This window comes from Rhinatrema bivittatum, chromosome 4 (assembly GCF_901001135.1).
Source record: "Rhinatrema bivittatum chromosome 4, aRhiBiv1.1, whole genome shotgun sequence".
Classification (NCBI taxonomy): domain Eukaryota; kingdom Metazoa; phylum Chordata; class Amphibia; order Gymnophiona; family Rhinatrematidae; genus Rhinatrema; species Rhinatrema bivittatum.
In genome coordinates this window covers 256624355-256651267 of record NC_042618.1, presented here as the reverse complement: position 1 = coordinate 256651267, position 26913 = coordinate 256624355, and the positions used below count along the sequence as shown (strand labels likewise).

The 26913-nt window shown below is 44.5% G+C and overlaps 1 protein-coding gene across 1 annotated transcript in view; it reads left to right on the top strand.

Annotated features, from left to right (window-relative positions):
- The first annotated feature begins 14767 nt into the window (after positions 1 to 14767).
- Positions 14768 to 26913, top strand: part of FBLN1 (fibulin 1) — a 326336-nt gene continuing 314190 nt past the window's right edge. The window contains exons 1-2 of the mRNA XM_029597486.1: positions 14768 to 14818; positions 15179 to 15492. Coding sequence (XP_029453346.1) covers positions 14768 to 14818; positions 15179 to 15492 — 365 coding nt within the window. The remainder of the gene's footprint in view (positions 14819 to 15178; positions 15493 to 26913) is intronic.

Sequence of the window (26913 nt, the reverse complement as noted above, 5' to 3'; positions counted from 1 at the left end):
GTTGCCAAAGTAATGCATAAAATGGTTAAAACGAAGAGAGAAAAATAATGTATTATAGTGATAATAGTAAAAGATAATTAAAGATGACATAAATCACAACAAAAAGGATAATTCGCCAGATAATATAGGCAAGCACTAGTTTTGAATTATCTCTGGTTAGATTACATGTCTGCCTGGATAAAAAACATTTTGCTGCTGTAGCTGCTCATTTTCTTGTTTCCCTCAGGCTTATATGCAGTTTTTTTCTGCTCATTTTCATGTCTTTGATTTTCTCTGTTAGTTTTGGGAAATGTGCATCTATATTTTTTGTCGTTTGCACAGTACAGAAGGGAATGCATGTCTGTTTCTATTTCTCTGCATGCAAAGTCTGGCAGCTCAGTTTTTGCCTGCATATTTCTGTTTCTGATTTGTGATAATGAATTCTGCAGTTGGTGAGGGTCTCTGTTCTGCGTGTGTGTCACTGAGCTGAGGCATTTTGCCAGCAGGGAGGCTCCTTGTCCTGTTGATCTCTGTTTTCTTACACAAAGACACAAGAAAGCAGGGAACTGATAGCTTTTTGCACTTCTACTGATCACTAATGAGAAAGACAGCAGGAGGGAGTGCTCTTCACTGGTGCTGGAAGCATAAAACTATGTCCCTGGCCTTCCTCAGTTTGAGCCACATTCTCAGGTCGATACAGTAAGGCCGCGGTAAAAACAGTGCGGCAGTGTCAGGCGCACCCTTCCTCCCCGCACGCACAGTTCTCTTCACTAACTCCCCGATACTCTCTTCTAATCGCATGCAAATGCATGCCGCGGCTTTAAAGCGTTAGGGAAAGGTTATGCCCGCGTAACCCATTTTACTGTATAGGCGCTTAATACAGCGCCTATACAGTAACCTGGATGTGCTGGTACCTGTCATTTCAAATGTCATTTCAAATGGCATTTGGAATGACAGGCACCAGGAAGTGTAAAAAACACGAAAAGTCGGGAGAGGAGAAAAAGCAGAGCCGAGCCGAGCCGAGCAAAGCGAAAGCGTGCAGCAAGCCGGCGAAATAGACCTGCGAGCAGAGGCAATAGCAGCGGTTCGGTAAGCCTGGCACCCTCCTTGATGTAGTACGTCCCGGATGCCCCCCCCTCCCCAGCGCGCCCGCCACTACCCCTTTCATCAGCTGCATCCACTGCGACCCGGCAGTCCCGTGAGGCCTACAAAAAAAAAAAAAAAATCCCCGGCTCCCGTGCCCCCGCACTGGCGCGCCGACTCTGTCTAGATCCCAAAAGTAAGTCGCAAAAGTAACTTACTTTTCTGAAGCCATCACGATCGTAGCTCAAGACGAAGATGGCCGCCTGCACGGGGGAAAGCGTGCAATTGGCCGCTGAAGACGTGACGTCACATCTCGTGACGCCAAACGTCGTGACGTCACGTCTTCAGCTGCCAATTGCACGCTTTCCCCGTGCAGGCGGCCATCTTCGTCTTGAGCTAAGATCGTGTTCCTGATGGCTTCAGAAAAGTAAGTTACTTTTGCGACTTACTTTGGGATCTTGACAGATCCCAAAAGTAAGTTGCTTTTCGAAAAAAACAAAATTGTCGCTTTAAGGCTGGAGAAATTATTTTATGCATTGTGTGATGTCGCTTTTTGAAAAAAAAAAATTGATTTTGGTTTTTTTTTGCTTTTCGCTGCCGCCTACCCGCCCGATCGGGAGGAGGGGGTTAGAGTCGGCGGGCCAGTGCGGGGGCGCGGGAGCCGGGGATTTTTTTTTTTTGTAGGCCTCACGGGACTGCCGGGTCGCAGTGGTAGCATGGCGCTGTGAGGGGGGCGAAAGGGTATATACCCATGAACGGATTTGAGTGGGAGCGCTCTGTGAAGCGGGACATGCCCGTGAGGGGCATAATGGGTGGATGCAGCTGATGAAAGGGGTAGTGGCGGGCGCGCTGGGGAGGGGGGGGGGGGCATCCGGGACGTACTACATCAAGGAGGGTGCCAGGCTTATTGTTTTATTGTGTTTGAGTATCTTAAGCGGTGTCGATGGATTTGTTACTAGACTCACAGTCCTAACTCCTTCTAGGGGGAGGCGGTAAAGTAGCAGGTTAAGGCCGCGGCAAAACAGCGGGTTACTGAGGAGATAGTATCAGCGCCCGTTACAGTATCGGAGGGGAATAGCTAATTCCTTCATTATACAGCTTTTTCGTTCATTTACATGCTGGGTGCGGAAAGGGTTATGTGTCTATTTTACAAAGCGCTAAGGACGCGTGAAACTGGAGACTGTATCGCTGGATGGCCTTACTCGTCTGTATTGTGCGCTCCGAGCACGTTACAGACGGGCAATCTTCGTCTGGACGATATTGTATCGAGCTGTGAATCCCAATTTAAATCCCAACCACGGGACCAGATCACAAAAATCCACACCGGAGAATAAAGGAAAATGTTTAGGCATGCAATCAGAGCCCATCCTGCCAGGCACTGAAGTGAGGGTGGATCCATATGGAAGTAACTGGTCTTGCTTTGAAGATGCAGGTTGTTCCATCATGATCTTTAAGCTATGCTCACACAGCTCTAGTTTTTCAAATAAAAAGAAGAGGTAAACCCAGGTTAGCATGATTTAAACATCAAACAAGTAGTATAATAGTAAATATCACACTGCTACCCATGAATTAGATATCTCTTAACAGTGAATATTAGTCTCCAAGCTATGCTACTACTAAAGATCTAGCAAGTGCTTCAACCAGTGGCTCAGTTTATTAAGTGATGTGTGAGATTACAGATTTATGCTCCCATTATCTTCTTGCTGGTTCATATTGTACCTTGCTATAACATAGCATCTAGAATTGTCACAAAAACGAAACTGCAAGGGCATTATTTTCTTAGCTTTCAAAATGTTTTCTAAATATTTTTGTATTAATGTTTATTACTAATAATTGCCCAACAACTGCTCAGAAAACAGTACTCTGTTTTCACTTTGTAGGAGATTAATGTAGGACTCAACACGCAGTAGGGGAAGTGTGTGTATTGTCTAAAGCAGGGTTCCGCAAACTTTTTGAGCCGTAGACTCCTTTCCATTCATGTATTTGGTTGGGGCCCACCAAGTTGGGTTACTATATATATCTATATCTATCTCTCTCTCTCTCTAGAGAGAGAGAGATATGGAACTATAAATCCTGGCTTTGACTAAGCATTAATGTATTGGGTCCTTCCTCCAAAAGCGGGTGCTGGAATGGGGTTTACCACGCATGATGGTGGTACATTTGGGGGGGAATGATGTGGGTAAAATGCTTTGCCGCAAATTAGTGGCGATCATTCGTAAGGATCTGGCAATGATAATGAATAGTATGCCAGGCACCAGAATTGGGTGGTCCGATATCATAATTCGAATTAAAAATTGTTCGGAGCCAATATGGCGGAAAGGTGTTAAAAAACTGAACCGGCAGATTGGCAAATGGCTGGTTCAGCAAGGGGGTTTTTGTATAAGGCACAGTTGGTCGTGGGAAGTGTTGGGGGTTTTTTTCTTAGGAGACGGGGTACACCTTTCTGAAATAGGATAGGATTTAGTTAATAATGCATTGGAGGAGGGATTTTGGGAACAGTTGCGTGAATAGAGGGCCGCAGTGGGGGAACAAAGGTAACAGGGGTTACTTTTGTTTGTGGCGGAAAACCCGAGCCCGATGTTGAAATATGTTGTGTTCGGTTGCTGATGGGCTTTGGGGGAGGGGGGGGAAATGCTCGTGTAGCTTGGGGCTGCTACATGGGAAGGCCTAAGAGCAAGGGGGGGGGGGGGCCGATGCTCAGGCCGCACTCTTACCCTTGCTGGAGCCGTGGCGGGGTAAGATTTGGGGGATCAGGGAGCGAGTCTTACCACTGCGGCGCGGTGGTAAGTGAAGAAGGGTTATGAGGGTTGGGGGGGGGGAAAGAAAATTATTTAGTGTTGATGTATTAGTTTAGGGGCTCGGGTTAGGTATTTCAATAAACTGCGGCCTTCTGTTTAACGCCATAAATTGTGTGATGTAATTTTTGGGAGAGAGGGGGATTCCGGGAGCGATCCAATAGTCTTGCTTCCCTATGTTAAGGGAATGGAACAGCTCCCCTATGAGGAAAGACTAAAGAGGTTAGGACTTTTCAGCTTGGAGAAGAGACGGCTGAGGCAGGATATGATAGAGGTGTTTAAAATCATGAGAAGTCTAGAATGGGTTAATGTGAATCAGTTATTTACTCTTTTGGATAATAGAAAGACTAGGGGGCACTCCATGAAGTTAGCATGTGGCACATTTAAAACTAATCGGAGAAATTTCTTTTTCACTCAGCATACAATTAAACTCTGGAATTTGTTGCCAGAGGATGTGGTCAGTGCAGTTAGTGTAGCTGTGTTTAAAAAAGGATTGAATAAGTTCTTGGAGGAGAAGTCCATTATCTGCTATTAATTAAGTTGACTTAGAGAATAGCCACTGCTATTACTAGCAACAGTAATATGGAATAGACTTAGTTTTTGGGTACTTGCCAGGTTCTTATGGTCTGGATTGGCCACTGTTGGAAACAGGATGCTGGGCTTGATGGACCCTTGGTCTGACCCAGTATGGCATGTTCTTATGTTCTTAATTATAATACAAATTTATGTGAAAGACCTTTAGTATTTCCACAAAATTTGAAATGTACTAAAAATCTTTATTACTTATTATCAACATACCATATATATTTTTTTACAAAATTATTGCTCATTAAAAATACCTACATAACCATTATTCTATCCGTTAGAAACTACACACTCACCATCCACATAAAGAGCTCCTACACACTACTCCCTTTATCACATCATCTAAAACTACATATATTGTATCTAATATAACTTCATTCTCAAATATACAAGATACTTTGGAACAGTTATACAGTGTTAATATTTTACACAATCTACACGGTATTAATTCCTAAATTTTATAGGTCTAATTTTGTGCTGTATTGGTCCAATCCAGTGTTAAATACAATAAAGATTTAAATATATTTCACACCATAATTTATATTGTGACACTCCTGTGTTATGCCTCCGAACCTCGGACCCCCGCGTGCCGTCCCTTCACTTACCATGGTTGCCTCGTGGCAGCAGCGGCTTCGGTAAGGCCTGCTCGGGCCTGGCTAGCTCCTCCGCGAGGGAGACGCCGCCACCGTCCTCTGCTGGCTCCGCCCCTCTAGGTGTGCACACTTGCAAGAGCACAGGATTTAAAGGGACCAGCGCAGGAACCTGCAGCTCCACCCCCGAAGGACGTCAGACATCGGCAGGGATTTAAACCCTGCAGCCTGCCCTACTCCTTGCCTTGCAATGAGGTTCTCTCTGCTCCCAGAGTTTGCTAGTTGCTGTTCTTCGTCCCTGGCTTCTGACTTCGGCTTGTCCCTGGCTTCAGACTTTGGCTTATCCCTGGCTTCAGACTTCGGTATAATCCTTGGCTTCAGACTTCGGCTTTGTTCCTGACTTCAGACTTCAGCTTCGGTTCCTGGCCTTCGACTTCAGCTGGCCCTTGGTATCCTGTTCTGCTCCGTCCAGGAGACCCCGCCTAAGTCCAAGCGGCTCGGGTCCTCACGGGCTCCTCCTGGGGGGACCTCGGGCTTCCAGTGGCGAAGTTCCTTCGATCTCCTGCTCCGCGCCGCCTACTGGCTTTGACCTCCACTGCGGGCACCCCGTGGTGCATCATCACCAGTCCTAGCCGGCTCAAGGGTTCACGAAATTCAACATTTCCAACATCCTGTCCAATATTGTATTAATCAAGTCCCTATTCCTGTCCTATATTGTATTCACCAGGCAGCCACATTGGCAACCAGTGACTCAGTGCTCCCATTTTGTTTCTCTTCAAGCTTCTGAAAGGCAGGGCTGATTCAAAGCAATCTGCTGCCTGAGGCAAGGAAAAAGCAAACACCCTCTCCCCTAAGACACGGTGCAGGTTAAATTACAAAGGGAGGGGGGTTATTCCCCTTGGAGTCTATCCCTTTTGGCGATTTGAAATGCTAGGGAAGGGGGGAAGTCAAGGGCCATGCTTCCCAGAGGAGTGGCAGATAGAGTGCTAGTGATATTCCAGGAAAAATATTGCAAAAAAGCAAGATACCCGAACCTTAGGCGTAGCATCCATAGTGCACAGTGGTGCATGGGCACCACCAACTTTAAAATGGGGTGTGCCATGCACCACCAACTTAGAAAGCTATCACGTCTTCCCTGGTTCTCCCTGCAGAACAACAGTGCTGCTGACCAACACCACTGATGTTCCCTCTAAGCTGCATGCGTGCGTGGGAAAAGTTCCGTGCTTGCACATGTATGCAGCTCTAAGCTGAAAATGCGCTTGTGCACAACTCTTCCAGCGGGTGCGCACAGCTGCCCCCCCCCCCCTCCCAGTGCAGGAAACCTGGCTGGGCTGTGGCAGTACCCATCCCGCCACGCCTGAAACAAAGAGGAGGCTGGCGGGGCCGTAGTGTACCCCATCCCACCACGGCCCAAAATGGAGGCTAGTGGGGCCGTAGTGTACCCCATCCCACCACGGCCCAAAATGGAGGCTAGTGGGGCCGTAGTGTACCCCATCCCACCACGGCCCAAAATGGAGGCTGGTGGGGCCATAGTGTACCCCATCCCACCACGGCCCGAAATGAAGAGGAAGCTGGTGGAGCCATAGTGTACCCCATCCTACCACAGCCCAAAGTGAAGAGGAGGCCAGCGAGGCCATGGTGTTCCCCATCCTGTCATGGACCGAAATGAAGAGGAGGCAGTGTATGTCTGTTTGAGAGCTTGTGTGTCTGTGAGAAAGCCTGTAGGTATGTGTATATGTATGTGCACATGTGTGTGTGTCTGTGTAGGATCATGTACATGTATGTGTGTTTGTCTTTGTGAGAGCCTGTGGGTATATGTATATGTCTGTATGAGAACCTGTAGGTGTGATGGTCTGTGTGCATGTCTGTGTGAAATCCTGTTAGCCTGTGGGTGTGTGTTTGTCTATACAAGATCCTGTATATATGAAAACCTATGTTCCTGTGTGTATATGCATATTTGTGTGAGAGCTTGTGTGTCTGTGTGAGAGCCTGTGGGTGTATGTATATGTCTGTACAAGAGCCTGTATGTGTGACAGCCTGTGTGCATGTCTATGTGAAACTTGTGTACCTGTGAGTATGTCTGTGTGAGAGCCTGTGGGTATGTGTATATGTCTGTACGAGACTGCATATGTGAAAGCCTGTGTGCCTCTAAGTGTGAGAGCTTGTGTGTCTGTGTGAGAGGCTGTGTGTGTGTGTGTGTCTGTGTTTAGAGACTGTGTGTATATTGTGTATCTGTGATAGCCTATGTGTGTGAGTGTGTGCCTGTGAGAGCCTGTGTGTCACAGATAGGCTCTCACAGGCACATGCACACACATACAGTGCTTATGTGAGAGGAAGTGAGTGCCTGCGTGTGTGAAAGCATTGCCCTGTATATGAGATAGGGAGTACCTGAAAGAATGAATCTTTAGTATGTGTGTATGAGTGAGGGAGTGAAAGAAGATAGTTTGTGCAGCCTACCTCCCCTAATGCACAATAATCTCAGGTTGATCGGAAATCAAAAGATTCCAGGTATGGAAAGCAGGAGATTTTTTAAATCCTTATTAGTTTTAATTATTGGATGTAATTTTATATTTCTATTGCTTTTAAATGTTTAATTTTTAATTATTAGAACATTATTTAATTATTGGATGTTTTATTCATCAGGGGGCGGATTTTCAGAGCCCTGCTCGCGTAAATCCGCCCAAAACCGGGCGGATTTACGCGAGCAGGGCCCTGCGCGCCGGGAAGCCTATTTTACATAGGCCTACCGGCGCGCGCAGAGCCCCGGGACTCGTGTAAGTCCCGGGGTTTTCGGAGGGGGCGTGTCGGGGGGCGTGTCGGGGGCAGGCCCGGACCGCGCGGCGTTTTCGGGGCGTGTCGGGAGCGTTCCGGGGGCGTGGCTACGGCCCGGGGCGGCCCGGGGGTGTGGCCTCGCCCTCCGGACCCGCCCCCAGGTCGCGTCCCAGCGCGCAGGAGGCCCGCTGACGCGCGGAGATTTACGCCTCCCTCTGGGAGGCGTAAATCCCCCAACAAAGGTAAGGGGGGGTTTAGACAGGGCCGGGTGGGTGGGTTAGGTAGGGGAAGGGAGGGGAAGGTGAGGGGAGGGCAAAGGAAAGTTCCCTCCGAGGCCGCTCCGATTTCGGAGCGGCCTTGGAGGGAACGGGGGTAGGCTGCGCGGCTCGGCGCGCGCCGGCTATACGAAATCGATAGCCTTGCGCGCGCCGATCCAGGATTTTAGCGGATATGTGCGGCTCCGCGCGTATCTACTAAAATCCAGCGTACTTTTGTTTGCGCCTGGAGCGCAAACAAAAGTAGGCTATTCGCACTCGTTTTAAAATCCGCCCCCAGATGTATTGAAATATTTTATTGGTGTTTGGAGACATGTATAAGATTTTTTAATTATTGAATTTTTATTCATCAGGGGTTTTGAAATATTTTATTGATGTTTGGGAAATAGAATACATTTAGGCAGGTTTTTTTATTGGATGTTCGTCAGCTGTTTTGACATTTAATATTTTTATTAGCATGGTTTTAATATGAATGATGTTTTATATCTCCAGTTTTATTGCTTGATGTTTTGAGAGGAATGATGATGTTTTTGTTTCTCCATAGTTGCACTGCATAACACAGTTAGGCTTGTGGTTTCCAATTCAGTTTTTGTTGGCACATTTCTATTTTGTGTTAGGTGAGGGCCTGTCTGTATTTTAAAGATCCAGTTCTTGTGTAACTTTAATTCTTGCTGTGAAAATGATGGTACTTATCACTGGCTTTACGGCATTATGATTATCTCTTCCTCATTTCTATTTTAAACAGAAGTTTGCTCTCTTTTTAATTTCATTTGCAATACAGAAAGCGATTTTGAATGTTCTTGCAGAAAATATTTTTTCATTCACATATTTTATTGTAACTGTTGTTAGTAGAGTAGGTGTTTATTTGAAGGGATTATCTAATGGGTTGCTTGAGCATAAATTTGATAGGCTTTTTGCATCAAAGAAAGTAGTGCTCACAGGGTAATGTAGGAGGGTGTATTGTGTTCTAGGGCTCATAGTAGCAGCAAATTTTCTGGTGCACCACCAGTTTCAGCAGTCACCCTATGCCCTTGCTTGGAACCCATATGATATTAGGTATATTGTAAAGTGTATTAAGTGTGAGCTTGGCCTTCAAACAGCCATGAGTAAACTGAATTACAAATTACAATACCCATACCGAAATAGCATTAAGTGCTAGTACTCAAACAGTATAAAGCATGAAATGCAACACTGCAAATATTACACCAGGCCCTAAGACAGCAATACACCTCCTATTAGGAAAACAAAATAAGATAAGAACATAAGTTGCCACACTGGGTCAGATCGAGGGTTCATCAAGCCCAACATCCTGTTTCCAACAATGGCCAATCCGGTACACAAGTACATGTCCAGTACCCAAATATTAAATAGATCCCATGCTATTAAACAAGCCTTTTATAAAGAGAGCGGAGAATAGAAAATACACTGGAATAAACAGAAGAGCACCGGCACACAGCACTAGTCTCATAAATGTACTTTACAATATTTTAACAAATTGAGTACACAATGACTGTAATAATATAACACAGTAAATGTGATTTTTTTTGACCTGTAAAAGTACCTTCTAGGTACACCTGGCCAGAACCTACATCACTAAATATTTGTACGTATTTTTATGATTTAATGTAATCAGAACTTAATGGCACCTGTTAGAATGTACTATTTATTTATTTATTTATTTATTTATTTAAAATCTTTTCTATACCGTCGTTTAGTAAAGCACCATCACAACGGTTTACAATGAGGCACGTAAATATATGTTTAGTGAGATTCTTACTAACAATGTGCCATAATGTTTATCGGTAACAAGAATTCATAATATATGGTAAATGTTGTGTGATCTGGATCTTGTCCTTTTTAATGGTAAAATAGGAAAAAAACCATACAATCATTGCACTTTGAACTACAGTTTTCTTAAGTTATTCTATTATAATGTTAAGTAAAAATGATAATGTATAGGTATAGGTGTGGTATTTGGTGACTTTAGCTTGTTCATTTAGACTTCAGAATCTCCATTCTCATTGTAGAATGCTTTCTTGAAAAGCCATGTTTTCAAACTTTTTTTAAAGAGTTTTAGATCTCTCTGTAATCTTGTTTCCAGTGGCAATGAATTCCATAGTGCTGGTCCGGCTAATGATAGGGCTCGTTCTCTGACTTGGGTCAGTTTTGCTGTCTTGATTGATGGGATGGGTAGTAGAGCTTTATTAGCTGATCTGAGATTTCTTTGTGGGATGTGTAGGCGTAGTGCTGTGTTTAACCAGTCTGCTTTTTCTTCGTTTATCAGTTTGTGGATTGTGCAGAGTGTTTTATAGTGCACTCTTTGTTCTATTGGCAGCCAGTGCAATTCGGCAAGTGTTTGGGTGATATGGTCTCTCTTGCTTTTTCCAGTAAGTATTCTGGCAGCAGAGTTTTGTAAGATTTGTAGTGGTCTTATTGTTACATACGGTAGTCCCAGAAATAGTGTGTTACAGTAGTCAGTGCTAGAGAATATAAGAGCTTGTAGAACTGTTCGGAAGTGTGCTTGGGTTAGCTATACTATAGTACGCTTACTCCAAACTTACTTATGTGCCTACATGTAAACCGTTGCGATGGTATATAACTTAGCGACGGTATAGAAAAGACTTTAAATAAATAAATAAATATTAATATTGGTAATAAGCAGTGGCTATTCTCTAAATCAGTTTGACTAATAGCATTTTATGGACTTCTCTTCAAGAACTTGTCCAAACCTTTTTTTAAGCCCAGCTAAGCTAACTGCTTTAACCACTTCCTCTGGAATTCAAGAACTTAATTGTGTGGAGTGAAAAAACATTTCTCTGATTTGTTTTAAATGTGCTACATTTACCCATTTTAGTCCTTTTATGATTTTGTAGACCTCCATCACATCCCCCCTCAGTTGTTTCTTCTTCAAGCTGAACAGCCCTAACCTCTTTAGCCTTTCCTCATAGGGGAGCTGTTCCATCCTCTTTTTCATTTTGGTTGCCCTTCTCGGTCCCATCTCCAGTGTAACTATATCTTTTTTGAGATGCAGAGACCAGAACTGAACATAGTACTCAAAGAGTATTCTCACCATGGAAGTGATACAGAGTCATTATGTATGTGTGATCTGCAAATTTGATCACCTTACTCGTTGTTCACCTTTCCAGATCATTTATAAATATATAGATTCCTACACAGAAACTACATGCTAGCAGAATACTTCACCTCAGTCACACATGCAGAACACAGACCAAATCTCACCAAATACAGAATAGGGAGGTCATAAAGTATAAATAGAAACATGCAGACCAAACTGAACTGGAAACTGCAACAAGGCAGACAAGCAGTACAACAATGAAAAACCAGAAACATTACCAGTCCTTATAAAACATCAAACAATATAAACAAAATATAAATGATAATACTAAATCCATACTAATAAAAAGAATATTTCAAAACAGCTGATGAATAGAGCATCCAATAATCAAAAACTAAACAAATGTAAACAATTTCCCTAATAAATATAAAATATTTTAAAATAGCAGACACATGAAATACCATCCAATAATTAAAAACAATAAAAGATTTAAAAAAAATTATCCTGCTCTCCATACCTAGGAACTTTTGATTCCAGTCCCTCTGAGATTGTTGTGGATTAGTTAGAGGTGGTGACATGCACAAACTTTCTTAATTATTCTTTATGTTCCTAGATCTAAAACTGATCAGGGTGGTAGGGGAGTTTCTGTGGTTCTGTGAGCTGTTCCGGGCTTACGTACATGTCCAGTCGCCAATTCATTGGCTTTTTCTCGGATTTGGGCTCTGGGTGGGTTCTCAGTTTTTGTTTCATTCTGACCTTTGCCTCCTGACCAAGTATCAATTTGCAATAGTATTACGGTCTAGTTTGTCTGCAATTGGGCTGGATGTGGGTTGGTTTGGTACTCACTTGTTTAGGATTGGAGCTGCAACTTCGGCAGCTCATTCGGGCTTATCCAGTGGGGTAATTTAGAGGATCGGTAGGCGGGGGTCTGATGCATTTGAGGGTTATGTCCGTCCAGCGTCTTTATGATATGTGAGCATTTTACTAATTGTTTTTTCTTTTCAGGTACTGCATGCTTGGGACGTGGTGCATGGATTGTTGGACTTTCTTATATTGTGTGGGCCTATAGGCATGCATGCGCTTGCCCGTACGGGTCTCAGTTGGACTTAACTAAATGTGTAGCGTAGCAGGATGCAATGGGATAAACTGATCCCATGATTGCAACGGGGTTTGGAATGGTTTGGTCAGTCACGTGTGCTGATTATTAACTTAGGCGGGAATGACTGGGGTAAAATGTCAAGGCGCAAATTCATCAGCATGGTCAGGAAAGATTTAATGTTTATTTCCATATTGTTACCTGATGCTGTAATTTGCTGGTCCGATATAATTGCAAGGCCTTCTGAGATGAACAAGGTAATTTGGCATAGGAGTCGGGCAAAGGCCAATTAACAGATTGGTTCTTGGTTAAGCTTGATGGAGGGGTCGTCATATCCGTCATGAGTGGTCATGGGACTTGGATTAAGGTCTGTTCTGAGATGATGGGGTCCATTTGTCTTTTATTGGTTTGGATTTGTTCTTGAACTAATTTCAGGAGGCCTTGGAGGATTTGTTCTGTTAGGAATCAGGGGCCTCATCTTTGGGGATCACAGGTTATTTTCATACCTGTGCCTGTGGCAGGTTCCCTGAGCCGGTGTGGGAGTTTCAGTGTTATGCTGAATTGTCTGTTGACTTGACGGTGGTCAGCAGTTGTCCCCATATAGCTCCTTGCTGGGCGGTGGTGGGGGGTCTATAGACTCAGCTCCTTGCTGGGCGGTGGCGGGGGTCATGGGAGTTTGTGCTATGCAGGAACCTGCATGCCGGGTGGCCTGGTGGTGATCATCTTGCTGGCTGGTGGCGGATGTTCATTGGGAGTTCCTTAAGTTTGGTTCTGGTGGGCTCAGGCACTTGGTTGTTCATGTAATAAAGCTGCTGCCTATTGATTCCACTCTGTTGTCTGTTTATTGTATGGTAAAATGGTGAATGCTGAGGGAAGTATATATTCTGGCTACCCATGTTATGAAAGGGTAGATGGGCCTCGTGCCCGGTTGTCAATGATAATATGGTTCCAGGCTCACTTTGTGAGCAGGCCGCAGGGGAAGGAGGGGATTGGGGAGGCTGGTCTGACTGGATCTCTAGTCAGGCAGCTTAGGGCTGTTGCATGGTGGGCTGGGAGCTGATTGGCTCTCAGAGGGCTTTGTCAATAGGGTAATGAGAGGAGTTTGGGATCTCAGGGGCTTGCGAGGCAGGGCAGAGTTTACTTACTCTGCCGTCTCAGTTGCGGTCACTTCCCTCCCACCCGTCCTTATGTTCGGATTGTTATCGGGGGGTGTTTCTGCTTTTGTCGCTGCTGGGGGGGGTAGCTTGGCCCGAGCCGGTTGGGGGTTTCAGTGTTGTGCTGAGTTGTCTGCTGCCTTGATGGTGGTCAGGTCTGGACTCTTTGGGAATCAGTTGGGTGCAGTTGTCCCCATATGGCTCCTTGCTGGGCGGTGGCAGGGGTCGTGAGAGTTTGTGCTATGCGGGAACCTGCATGGTGGTGATCATCTTGCTGGCTGGTGGCGGATGTTCACTGGGAGTTCCTTAAGTTTGGTTCTGGTGGGCTCAGGCACTTGGTTGTTCATGTAATAAAGCTGCGGCCTATTGATTCCACTCTGTTGTCTGTGTGTTTATTGTATGGCTCTTTTAAAAGAGCAAATGCGGAGGGAAGGGTATGTCCTGGCTACCCATATTATCTTTTTCTTTCTTTCTTTTTTTCTTTCTTTCTTTCTTTCTCTCCACTTTGTGTTTGTTTTGTTTCTAATAAACAAAATGAAATAAACAACAAACAAAATGAACATGTTTTCCCCTTTCAAGTCAGTAGCAATGATAACTAGAAAATTACAGAACAGTCTCACACACACACACACACACACACACACATACACACATACACACATACACACACACATACACACACACACACACACACACACACACACACAGGCAATCCAAAGGTTTCATTTTTACACAGTGATATCAATCACCCGCAGGTCCAGGGAAAGAATATTTTATACATTACTGTCTCCAAGGGAAATTCCTCCAATTGGCTTTCATGGTCCCCTGCCATGATTCTTTGTCTGAAATTTAGCAGAACGCTTTGGGATTTAACCAGTACCATGTGTGCTTCCGCTAGTTATTTAGAAGCAAAGGCTCTGCTAATGTTTGCTAAGGACTCCTAAAACAAGGAAAGGTGATGACACCTTAAGCAGAAGACATTGTTCTACCAATCAACATCCCTAACTTCTTCCTGAAAGATTAGCTGAATACAGAAAGCAAACAAACACCCCCTGATCTGATACATTGTAGTAATATTTTATATAAGTATTACAGTAATATCCTATGCAATACAAAACACTAAATAGCATGTGGTGCCAATCAACAAAATATCCCCTCACATATGTTTAGAAGGCAAAGAAAATATTTTTGCACACAATTACTAAAACTAAGTACACAGAACTTGGATACAGGGTGGCATACACTCAGAAAGGGTGCAATTAGTACAAGCTTGCTGTGCTAATTCAACCCTTTTGTATGTGCATTCTGTATCTACAACGCTAACATGCTATACACTGGGAACAAGGGTCTTCAGTACAGACAATGATGTGTGAGATCAGTTCTGCCATAAACCAGACATTTCTGATTTATTTGGTATTTTATTTAAAAAAAAAAAAGTTGCCTTCTCAAGCTGAGTGCTTGAGGCCCACATACAAAACAAAGCACAAAAAAAAAACAAGGGCAATATTCCCAACCTAGACAGTAGGTCCATTATTTCCAAATATTATACAAAAAATATAACATAAATGACTATAAAAGCATAATACAGTGGTCAGTCTAATCAATACCAATTTCTATTCCAGCCTCCAATAGAGTTCCATAGGAGCATTGTTCTGCCACTGGGTCCAGAAATAAAGTCACTGAAATTAACAGTGTGGGAAAGGAATTGCGGGGGAAAAAATACACAGAGGATGTGAGCTATATCCCCGCTTTTTATCATGTTTTTCTTGCCAGAGGAGAGCGATCAGCCTACTTGCAAGTCTCGGAAAGGGTCGGATTTGGGACTTTCAGGCACGCGCCTCTCTCTCCTCCTCCCCCGCCCCCGCCGGCGGGATAATTGAAAGGGAGCAAAGAGAGCAGTCAGTGCTTGCCGAGCTGCTGCTCCTCGCAGGTTTCTTTCTCCCAAAGCTCCTGCTGGCTCTAGAGACGAAGTCAGTCCCGAGGGGTGGAATCTCCGTTTGGTCGGCGCTTTGGATCTGGGCTGATGGAGAAGCCGCTTGCTTTGCTGCTGGCTCTGCTCGGCGTGCTGCCTCTGTTCCTGGGGCCTGGTAAGAACAGCAGGGCCGAGGTTGGGGGAGAGAGGGACAGAAGAAGAGCGCTCGGGGGATCATAGAGCAGAGAGAGAGGGAGAGCTACCGACAAAGCGCTGGAAACAGCATTTCAACGAGGGCGGGGGGTGGAAGGAGAAAGGCACAGATAAAGGGACACTAGGGGAACGGAAGGCAAAACAATCTAGAGCAAACAGTATGTGTGCACGGGAAAGATGCAAAACGGTATATGTGCATGGGCTGGGAGAGAGTCGCTGGGGAGCATGTGAGTGTACACTGCAGGGGTGAGGGGTGCAGAGGAGAATAGCAGAGCCATGTGGTTGAGAGTACAGGGCATAGTGGTTAGAGCCCTGAGATGCTGGAAGGGGCTTCACATTCCAGCAACTCTGAAATAAAAAACTTATGGTACAAAAAGACTGCTTGACTTGGGAAAAATGAGCAGCAGAAGATGCTGCTGGGCTAGGAACACTTTTTTTTTTTTTTTTTAATAGAGATAATTTCCCTTCTGAGTTTTGTGCTTACCCTTCAGGGTTGGTAACTGATTTCCAGGAGGTGCTGTAGGGTGCAGAGCTAGTTTTCAATACATCACAGATCAAATTAAAAAAATCCCGTGTTTAAAAATGTTTAACCAAAAAAAAAAAAAAAATTATTGTAAGGAAAGTTTTGCTTCCACTAATTATCATAAGAAGAATTCAAAGGTCTTGGAATGAAGAGTAGGAGCCATTAAATAAGAATTGGAAACATTTATACTTCTTTTCTGGGTTTCTGGGGTTTTTTTTTTCACTCGTAAATGATTGTACATAGATAGTTATTGTTCTGTGTACCATGTTATAAATACCATTGCTAGTATATCTAAATCTCAAATAATCTTGGGTAGGTATACTCTTTCAATCACAAACAAACCACACTCTTTGTAATGGGTTTAGGTAAAGATGTTAGTGATTATGGGATTTAAAATACAGTTATTACCTCTGAGTCTCAGATCTCTTCTCTTCCAATTTCAGCCCTGGATGATAACAGGGTGAGCAAAGACTGGCCCTGTGACTCGGTGGTAATGCTGTACACTGCCATGCATAGGGATCCGAGTTTGATCCTGGATAAAGTTTTCTATTCCCTGGTCAGCCGGGGCTGGGGTTACAACAGCAGCATTCACAGCACTGGAGATGGGGGAGTAAGCTACTGTGATTGCACAATAGTGACACCTAGTGGCTGGATTTAGTGCCCATGATTGTAAGGTTTGTAAGGAGCACTAGTGCATGGCCCAGAGCTAAGGGGCTGTTGCTGCAATGTCTGGACTTAAAAGTAAGTGGGAAGAGGGATGTAAAAGAGGGGGGAAGAATCCTTGGGTTAGACTGAATGAAGACTCAGGGCATCAGACTCCAGCCCTGCTTTTGATTGAGCTGAATGTCCAAAGAAGCAGGAAGAAACTGCTGGGTGAAAACCAAACAAGTGCTCATCAGACTGAGCTGGGAGTTTGGTTGCCAGATGTCTCCAGTTCTAGTTTTGCTCCACTGCATCAAGTGACTTCAGTTTCCTCCGTTTTGTCTTTGGTCGTATAGTGCCATCTGGTAATCCTAGGAAAGGCCTAGCAGTTTTGGTTATTTTGCACATACAGTGTTCAGACTAATAGGGGTGAGGGTGCACAATGAAATTATAATTGATCTCTCTGCACAACCAGATGTATTCAACAGTTCAAAGAAGGGCGACGGGCAAAGCTGACTGTGCTTGAACTGACCATGTTCAGTGGAGATGCAAGCTACTATAAAGTTGGCTTCTCTCCAATTGCTTTCCAGTACGCTGAGCAGACCTAATCCATCTCAACACAATAACTGGGTTAGGAGGTAAAGATCTTGACTCATCCAGTCTGCTCAGTTTCTCCCAAGTACTGCATAACCACAGATCCTGATCATCTCCTTTCCTTTTCCTTGCTACCGCCCTCTGTGTCTGTCCAAAGCATGTTTGAATTCTTTCACTGTCTTGACTGCTACCACCTCCGCTGATAGGTGATTCCAGACAAAGTAGTATTTCCTGTTGTCCTAGAACAACTCATATAGAAGTTGATACCATATTGTACCTTCATGAAAGCTTGCCAGCTTACATAAACATCTTATTCTTCTGATTGCTATTTGATTTACCACATTGCTGGGTATGGGAAGAGGGTCCCATATAGCTCTCAAAATCTTACCAGTTCTTTTGCTCCACTTATGACTTTTTACAGCAATTTTACAGAAGTTAAATCTAAAGATTACTATTCTGTGAAATTCAGAGGATACAGATTTGCTGCATTTACATTTTTATGTATTTATTTTTCAGCCCGAGTAAACATGTTTTTATGTAACTGTAACCCCCCCTCCCCTTTTCAAACCTGCACTGGATAAGAGGGAACATCTGGGAGCTGCTATACCATTGTATAACCCATGGGGCTCCAGCAGGGAGGAAGTCTTTAGGATTATGGACATCTTTTTGTGGGCTTGAGAACAATTGACAGCTCCCGATAGTATCGTTCCAAAATGGAAAAATGTTACTGAGGAAGAATTTGCATAGGGATCCATTAAGAGAAAAAAACCCATTTTCTTCCGGTACTATTTATAAAACAAATTTAAACAGTTGCTTAAAAATTCCAAGACATACAGGCACCTCCCTTGACTCTAGTTATCCCTTCAGGCTACTCCAGGGATCTATTCTTAATTCATTTGGATTTCCCTTTGTCCCTGATTTCTTCTTGTGACTCTCCTGTCCTAAGTTGTTGAGAATGAACAGTCTCTGGTCAAGATGATTGCTCCCTGAACCTTTATGCTCTCCTTTTCCCTTCTTGAATAGAAAGCAAATCTAGAGAAACACCTTCTGGTAGCAGAATTCTCCCATAGATGCGGACACACTGAAATTTGCTCTGTTCCTTTACATCTTTCCAGCTTCTTCAAAACTCTGGAAAGGATTTATCCAGAGCAGAGCAAGAAGCCTCCCATCTCCACAGGAATCAGATTCCCTCCTGAAGCCCCTCACAATCTGCTTCATGCACTCATTCTCTGAGAACCCAGAGGCTCTTGACTTGAGGCCTGGATTCACCACACATAAGAACATAAGAACATGCCATACTGGGTCAGACCAAGGGTCCATCAAGCCCAGCATCCTGTTTCCAACAGTGGCCAATCCAGGCTGCAAGTACCTGGCAAGTACCTAAACACTAAGGGGGTAATTTTCCAAGCGGATCGCACGCGATAAGGGATGTTTTGCACGCAAAAAGTCCCTTATCGCGTGAGATACTAAGATCGGGGCGGAGTTGGGGCAGCGTCAGCCCCGGAAGAGGAGGAGTCGGGGCGGCACCGGGGTGGCACCATGGTAACAGGGGGTGGGGGGTTACGAGGGGGCACCGCGGTAACGGGGGGGGGGGGCGGTCCTGCACTAGCCGGCAGTGATCGCACCTCCGCGGTGCGTTCGCTGCCAAGGTCGCCTCAAATAACTACACCATAAAAGGTGTAGTTATTCGGTGCGAAACTGGCAGCGAAAACGCAGCATACCTTTCGCTGTCGGCAAAGTCTTTGCAGCGTCAGCCCTGGAAGAGGAGGAGTCGGGGCGGCACCGTGGCTGACACTGCAAAGACTGGCTGCGTTTTCGCTGCCAGTTTCGCGCTGAATAACTACACCTTTTATGGTGTAGTTATTTGGAGCGACCCTGGCAGCAAACGCACCGCGGAGGTGCGATCGCTGCCGGCTAGTGCAGGACCACCCCCGCTTCACGCCCCTGTTACCGTGGGATTCAGAGCCCGGCAGTATTAGTAAATCCAGCTCTAAGTCTATCTCATGCTACTGATGCCAGTAATAGCAGTGGCTATTTTCTAAGTCAACTTGATTAATAGCAGGTAATGGACTTCTCCTCCAAGAACTTATCCAAACCTTTTTTAAACCCAGCTACACTAACTGGACTAACCACAATCCCTGGCAACAAATTCTAAAGTTTAATTGTGCATTGAGTGAAAAAGAAATTTCCGAGATTAGTTTTAAATGTGCTACATGCTAACTTCATGGAGTGCCCCCTAGTCCTTCTATTATCCGAAATAATAAATAACCGATTTACATTTATCCTTCTAGACCTCTCATGACTTTAAACACCTCTATCATATCCCCCCTCAGCCGTCTCTTCTCTAAGCTGAACAGCCCTAAGCTCTTTAGTCTTTCCTCCTAGGGGAGCTGTTCCATCCCCTTTTATCATTTTGGTCACCCTTCTCTGTACCTTCTCCATCGCAACTATATCTTCTTTCACTTCCTCTCCCAGACCTTCCTTTTACATCTATTTCCATTTCCCAGCTAGAGTTCTCTTTCCTTCTTTCCCTGCCTTTCTCTCTCCCTTCTCATAGCTCCTCTCTGTCTTTGTTCCTTTCCCAGTCCCTGCTCATCTCTTTTGTACCTAGGGAAAAACCAAAACAGGAAGTTTACCTGTCCTAAATAGCAGCTGCTCTCAGGGCCCCCTGCAGTCCATTCATTGGCCGATGGACTGCAGGGAAAGGGAAGAACTGTATCAGGAAGAGAGAAGTACTACCTTCCGACGTTCTACTGCAGCTCAGAAGCTTAGAGCTTTCATCTACCTATTCACAGGAGTATTGCAGGCAATGTTGTAGGTGCTCAAATACAGGGTGGGAGCAGCTCTGGGACAAAATGTTTTGTGGTGACTTCAGGAGTCAACTGCCGAGGTACCTAGCAGAAATATGTAGATGGGCTGCATCCTGCGCTGTGTCGGGCCTTCTGTCTAAAGATTCTGCTTTAGATAGAAGGCCCCATTGGGGCATGTCTTGAGTACACTACACTTCTCTAATCTCAGCCATGTGCGCACCTTGGTGGAGACATATGTCTCCTTGGTGAGGGATCTGTAGGTACAACTATGATCAATTTTGACTGGGTATCCAAAGATTTAGATTAGGACAAACAGGACTTAAAATAGTATGCTGACTTTGAAACTGGTTGAGTAATAGGGAAAATAGGGTAATTGTAAACAGAATTCATGCCAGAGGGAAGGGGGCGGGGGGGTTTCAGAGCTCTGGGGATCAGTCCTGGGTTCAAAATTTAATATATTTTAGACAAGGGCTGGTAGGAAAGATTTGCCTTTCTTGCAGATGGTTCTAAGGACTGCAAAAAAGCAGATACTCCAGATGGAGTGTATATTAAGCAGTGTTCAGCTAGTCCCACTCTCCTGTATTAGTCACGCTTTCCCTTGTGCTTCCTATTAAGGTTTCATCTCATAGCCCTATTTTCAGGAAAGTTTGTCAGCTATACTAGTCAGAGCCTTCTGAGTTTTTAAATTCTTCAAATATTCAAGCTTGGGAACCAGAGAACTGCGCCACATAATTTCTGGTCTCTGAGTGGAACATTGATGTAAGTGGCAGTTGGTCACCTGGTATTTCAGAAGTGCTGCTCTTACTGAGACGGGAAGCCAGGAAGTTAGCAGTTTTATTTATTTATTTTTTTCTAATAAAGTCACCACCCTGTGAGCTGAGCTGTCTAGTGCAGAACATTTGGTTCCTCTAGTTTTGGTTCGTCTAGGATGGAGTCTTTTACTGGGGTCTGAACACTGAGTCAGAACTGGTGGTGGTGGTGTGAGTTTCGGCCTGTCCTTGAGAAGGACTTGCCTCAGAGCTGGTGGAAGCACTAGGCAGGTTACATGACTGCCTAGAATGCTGGATGTTTGGGGGCGATGGTCTAGTGCTCCCACTGGCAGTGATCAGGAGACTGTACCTCAGGGCCGGATGGAGATGGAGTAGGAGCAGCGACTGGATGTGCATGTTGGAAGCACGCAGCATTGGGGAGAGACAGAGAGATGTGGAGGGGCTCCACCTAGGTTGCCTGAGACTCTCGCACTAGTCCTGACTTGGCTAAATTTCTCTCGTGTATTAGATCATCTGCCTGCTTGCTCCTTGGACCCAGCACCATGTATGGCAGGGGTGGCCAACCTTTCACAGACCAAGAACAGAAAAATCAAAACAAAGAGAGCTTAAGAGTCACACATTTTTGCAACTACTTTTTAACATTTTAAAGATTATCATTAGTAATAATAATGTCATTAACTTTATCTTCTCTGCCCCTTTCTCTCTGCTGCTGCTGTTTGTGGGTGCCAGGAGTTGCCACACTGTCTGTCTTTCTCAAATCTACCATCTCCATTTCAGACCGTGTCATATTCTTATAATTATAATAAAATTCTTACAAGCCCATCATCAGCTGCAACACCCAGATCCCTTCAATGACTTATAACCAAGTTTTATATGTATTTATTTATTTACATTGATATGCTGCCCATTTCCAGCTACCAAAAATATATTTTACTGCTGTCATTTATTTTGTTACAATGGCAAAGGGCAGCATTCTGCAACCCACAACCGGTCCTCTCCCTCCTCATCCCTTCCTGCAGGGCCCTGTCCTAGGTCCTCTCTCTCTCTCTCCCACCATTCTCTCCAGTCCTTGAGATTCCCAAAGGACCTCAAGCTCTTTATTTATTTTATTTATTTTTAATTTTTATATACCGAAGTTCTTGTAGGGACTACAAATCACTCCGGTTTACATAAAACAAAGAACTGCTCAACAGAGAGTGGAGCTTTACATGGAACCGTAGAACATATGGAACAGTATAAATGGATGACAATTAAACATAGTGAAAAATAAATAAAAATAATAGTTTAACTGGTAATAAATAAAGAATTATATTATTTACTATAAGCAGTATAACTGTTTAAAGTAGAAATAAATATTAACAATGCTAAATATATATAAGAAATAAAGTGAATTTTTGAACTCAAAGATAGTTGTCCAGTTACTTAGTACAGTGTCCAGTTACTTAGTACAGTGTCCATAAATAAAGGATACCTAGTAATTAGGAAGTCTATCCGTCTCTGTAAATTAAGCGTCTGGGAAAGCTTGTTGGACGAGAAAAGTCTTGAACTCTTGAACTCTCTCTTCTATGGCCTGTTCCTTGGTCTTCCCCCCTCCTTACCACCCTACCCCATTGCTCCTTCCTGGATTCTCCCCTTCCTTCTACCCTCCCTCTCCAACCCATAGCCCCTTCCAAGGTAGCCTCTAGCCTTCCTGACTCATCATCTACTTTGAGTGCTCCAGGTCCCAGCAAGATACCTTCAAGTGCAGCAATAGGATAGGGTCTAGACAGCACTCACAGGTCCTGCAGTGGCCATGCTCCATGCCTGGGATTCCTTGGTAAAAAGATGCCCATTCCGTGAAAGGGGATGGGACACACTAGAACCTGTGAGTGCACGCTCGGCAGAGGCCCCATGCTGATTTCTCTGTGCTATAGCTGCACCTGAAGGTCTCCATCCCTGACACAACTGAGCCCAAGTCCAGGCTCTGCCTGCGTTGGGCAGGTACAGGGCAATTGACCTGGTTGCTCCCTAACGCCAATCCTCTCTCTTCCCCCCCATGCTTTGCCCAGTGTTTTCTTTCTCTCCCCTGCTCTCTCTCTCTCCCAGCTTTCTGTAATTTTCTTCTCCTCTTTCCATCTCCCTCTCTTCAGCTTTCCTGCCCTGTTTTTTCCCAATTTTCTTCGCCTCTCTTCATCTACTTCTTTTCAGCCTTCCCCCTCCCCCCCAGCTTTACCCAATTATTTTCTCTCTCCACCATCTCCCTCTTTTCTAACTTCTGTTCCCCCGCCCCTATCATCTCCACCCGTGACTGAATTTGTGCTCTACCGGGGTCAAGCGGAGGCAGTGGAGCTGCAGATTCCAGGCCTGGCAGTCTCTTCGGAGGTGGGAGGTCAACATAGTGGTGTGGGGAAGACAGCCGGGGCAGCAGAATAGCATGGCAAAGATAGCTGTTGCTGCAACAGAATGCATGCAAATTTTCCTGAAAATGTCCTAGAGGGATAATTTTCAAAGTGAACGTACTGGTGTATTTGCTGACTTTTTTATGTGAACTGTTAGAAAATTACCCCAAGAGGACTTAACAGAGTCAGAGACATAGGTTTGTTACTTATTGCCAGACATAATTCTGTTGTGTCTCTGTCATCTTCTTATCACTTTAATAAATTACCCCTGCTTCTCCTCTTTCCCTTCACCACCAATGTTGTCTTAACTAAGACTCACTTATATATTCCAATAACATTCTCCTTTGCTCATTGCCTTTTGATCTGATGAAGATAATAGGGATGTGCAGAGGGACGCCATACGTTGCATTCGAGATTCGTCTTCGTCGGGGGGCAGATACGTCGCATTTGGCAAGGGGGGCCCCCGATATGTACATGCGTTAATTCTTATTCATTTCCCAGCTAAAATTGAATTAAGTACCACCCCCCCACCCTCCTGACCCCCCCAAGACTTACCAAAACTCCCTGGTGGTCCAGCGGGGGGTCCAGGAGCCATCTCCTGCACTCACACCCTCGGCTGCCAGTATTCAAAATGGTGCCGATAGCCTTTAACCTTCTATGTCACAGGGGCTACCGGTGCCATTGGTCAGCCCCTGTCACATGGTAGGAGCAATGGATGGCCGGCACCATCTTATGCTCCTACCATACCGAGGCTCCTACCTACCGAGGCACTGGTAGCCCCTGTGACATAGTGAGGGCAAAGGCTATCGGCGCCATTTTGATTACTGGCAGCTGACGGCCCGAGTACAGGAGATCACTCCCGGACCCCCACTGGACCACCAGGGACTTTTGGCAAGTCTTGGGGGACCCTCCTGACCCCCACTATGTCATAGGGGCCGACCGTCGGCTCCTGTGACATAGTGAGGGCAAAGGCTATCGGCGCCATTTTGAATACTGACAGCCGACGGCCCGAGTGCAGGGGGTCGCTCCCGGACCCCCGCTGGAATTTTGGCAAGTCTTGTGGGGGTCAGGATGGTCCCCCAAGACTTGTCAAAAGTCCCTGGTGGTCCAGCGGTGGTCCGGGAGCAATCTCCTGCACTCTGGCCGTCGGCTGCCTGTATTCAAAATGGCGCCGATAGCCTTTGCCCTTACTATGTCACAGGGGCTACTGGTGCCATTGGTCAGCCCCTGTCACATGATTGGAGCACAAGATGGCGCCGGCCATCCATTGCTCCTACCATGTGACGAGGCTGACCAATGGCACCGGTAGCCCCTGTGACATAGTAAGGGCAAAGGCTATCGGCGCCATTTTGAATACCGGCAGCCGAGGGTGTGAGTGCAGGAGATGGCTCCTGGACCACCAGGGAGTTTTGGTAAGTCTTGGGGGGGGGGGGTCAGGAGCATGGGGGGTTTGTTTAAATTGGACTTCTCCGGCTGTACAAGTGGTAAGGGGTCCTATGGATGTACACGTGATGAGACGGGTGAGTCAATCTACCCGTGATTCAATACCTGACATTTCTTTTTCTTCTGGTGCCTCTGACAGTCCCAGCCAAGTGCAGCAGCCACAATTTCTGATGGATTTACCTAGCCAAACACCCCAAAGTACTGTACAAGGAGTTGAGAATACAACTACGTGTGAGACTGTCCACTCCTTAGGGTGTGGAGAGACAGATGTATGTGGGAATATGGTGAGCTCTAGACTGCAGGTTTCTGTTCCAGAGCCCATAGACCCTCAAAATATAATTTTGGGAGATGTATGGAGGGCAATAACTGAACTTCAGAAAGTTATGTCTAATGCTATAAGTCAGAATAACAAAACTTCTATAGAATTTAAAAATGCATTAGAAATTCATGATGATCGTTTAAAACAATTAGAAGAGTTGGGTAAAATAACAACAGCACAAGTTTCGATCTTGCAGGCTGTTAACAACTCTCATATTAAGGATAGTTTGGTGACCCACAGACAGATGGAGAATTTGGAAAATGAACAGAGGGTTAGGAATTTAAGATTTTTGAACGTTCCCATTACCAGACTCTTATCTGCCAGTGAGTTATTAAAAAAAATACTTATCAGAAGTTTTGTCAATTTCGACAATAGATAATAAAAGTGTATCAAAAATTTATTATGTTATGAATTGATCTAGATTAAGGAACCAGGTGGAAGAGGAAGGAATGGACCTGGTCCAGCAGCAATCCCCTAATTTAACCTCCTTTTTGGAATCCTCAGTGGATGACATTCCACAAAGAGCTACTCTTTTGGTTACTTTGTGCAGAGAAAATGATAAAAGCTTAATAATGCAAAAGTATTTTAAGAATAAGGATTTCTTATTTTGCAGAGAAAGGGTCCAGATGTTCCCTGATGTGTCACGGAGTACGCAATTAAGGAGAAAACAATATTTGATTCTGAAGCCCAGAGTTTTAACTCTGGGAGCTACGTTCTTTTTAAAATTCCCTTGTAAATGTGTGGTTGTTCTCCATAAGAATAAATTTATTTTCCAAGATCCCACCCACCTGGAATCCTTTCTGGAAGATAAAGAAAGAGATTGAGGCATAGGCTGCAAAGTAAAAATGTATCTCCAGTTAGTAAACTTGTTTTACAGATTTCTATATGTTTATTTTTCTTCTTAAATATCCTCCCATCATGTGGACTAATAATTTTGATGCAACAAATAATGTAAAAGATTATGAAAATTTTTTTTTTTCCTGGCTCACAAAATTTGTTCCTTTGATTTTACAAGTGTATTGTTTAAAATCTTAATAAAGTATAAATTAAAAAAAAAATTTTGGCTCCTTTAAACGGCCAAATAATTCGGCGAAGATTCGTTGTATTCGTGGGAATCGCGATATGTTTCGCTTCCCACGAATACAACGAATATGGCCCTATACATTGCGGATTACAAATACGTAGGAAACGAATGTACACCTCTAGAAGATAATACAATGCCTCAAAGTCAAGAAGTAATGGAGAAGGTTTTCATGGGTAATGATTCAGATGGACTGAATCAAATCACGGTGAACCTAGAAGATGTGGTAGGCCTGATTGACAAACTGAAGAGTAGTAAATCACCTGGACCGGATGGTATACACCCCAGAGTTCTGAAGGAACTAAAAAATGAAATTTCAGACCTATTAGTAAAAATTTGTAACTTATCATTAAAATCATCCATTGTACCTGAAGACTGGAGGATAGCAAATGTAACCCCAATATTTAAAAAGGGCTCCAGGGGCGATCCGGGAAACTACAGACCGGTTAGCCTGACTTCAGTGCCAGGAAAAATAGTGGAAAGTGTTCTAAACATCAAAATCACAGAACATATAGAAAGACATGGTTTAATGGAACAAAGTCAGCATGGCTTTACCCAGGGCAAGTCTTGCCTCACAAATCTGCTTCACTTTTTTGAAGGAGTTAATAAACATGTGGATAAAGGTGAACCGGTAGATATAGTATACTTGGATTTTCAGAAGGCGTTTGACAAAGTTCCTCATGAGAGGCTTCTAGGAAAAGTAAAAAGTCATGGGATAGGTGGCGATGTCCTTTCGTGGATTGCAAACTGGCTAAAAGACAGGAAACAGAGAGTAGGATTAAATGGGCAATTTTCTCAGTGGAAGGGAGTGGACAGTGGAGTG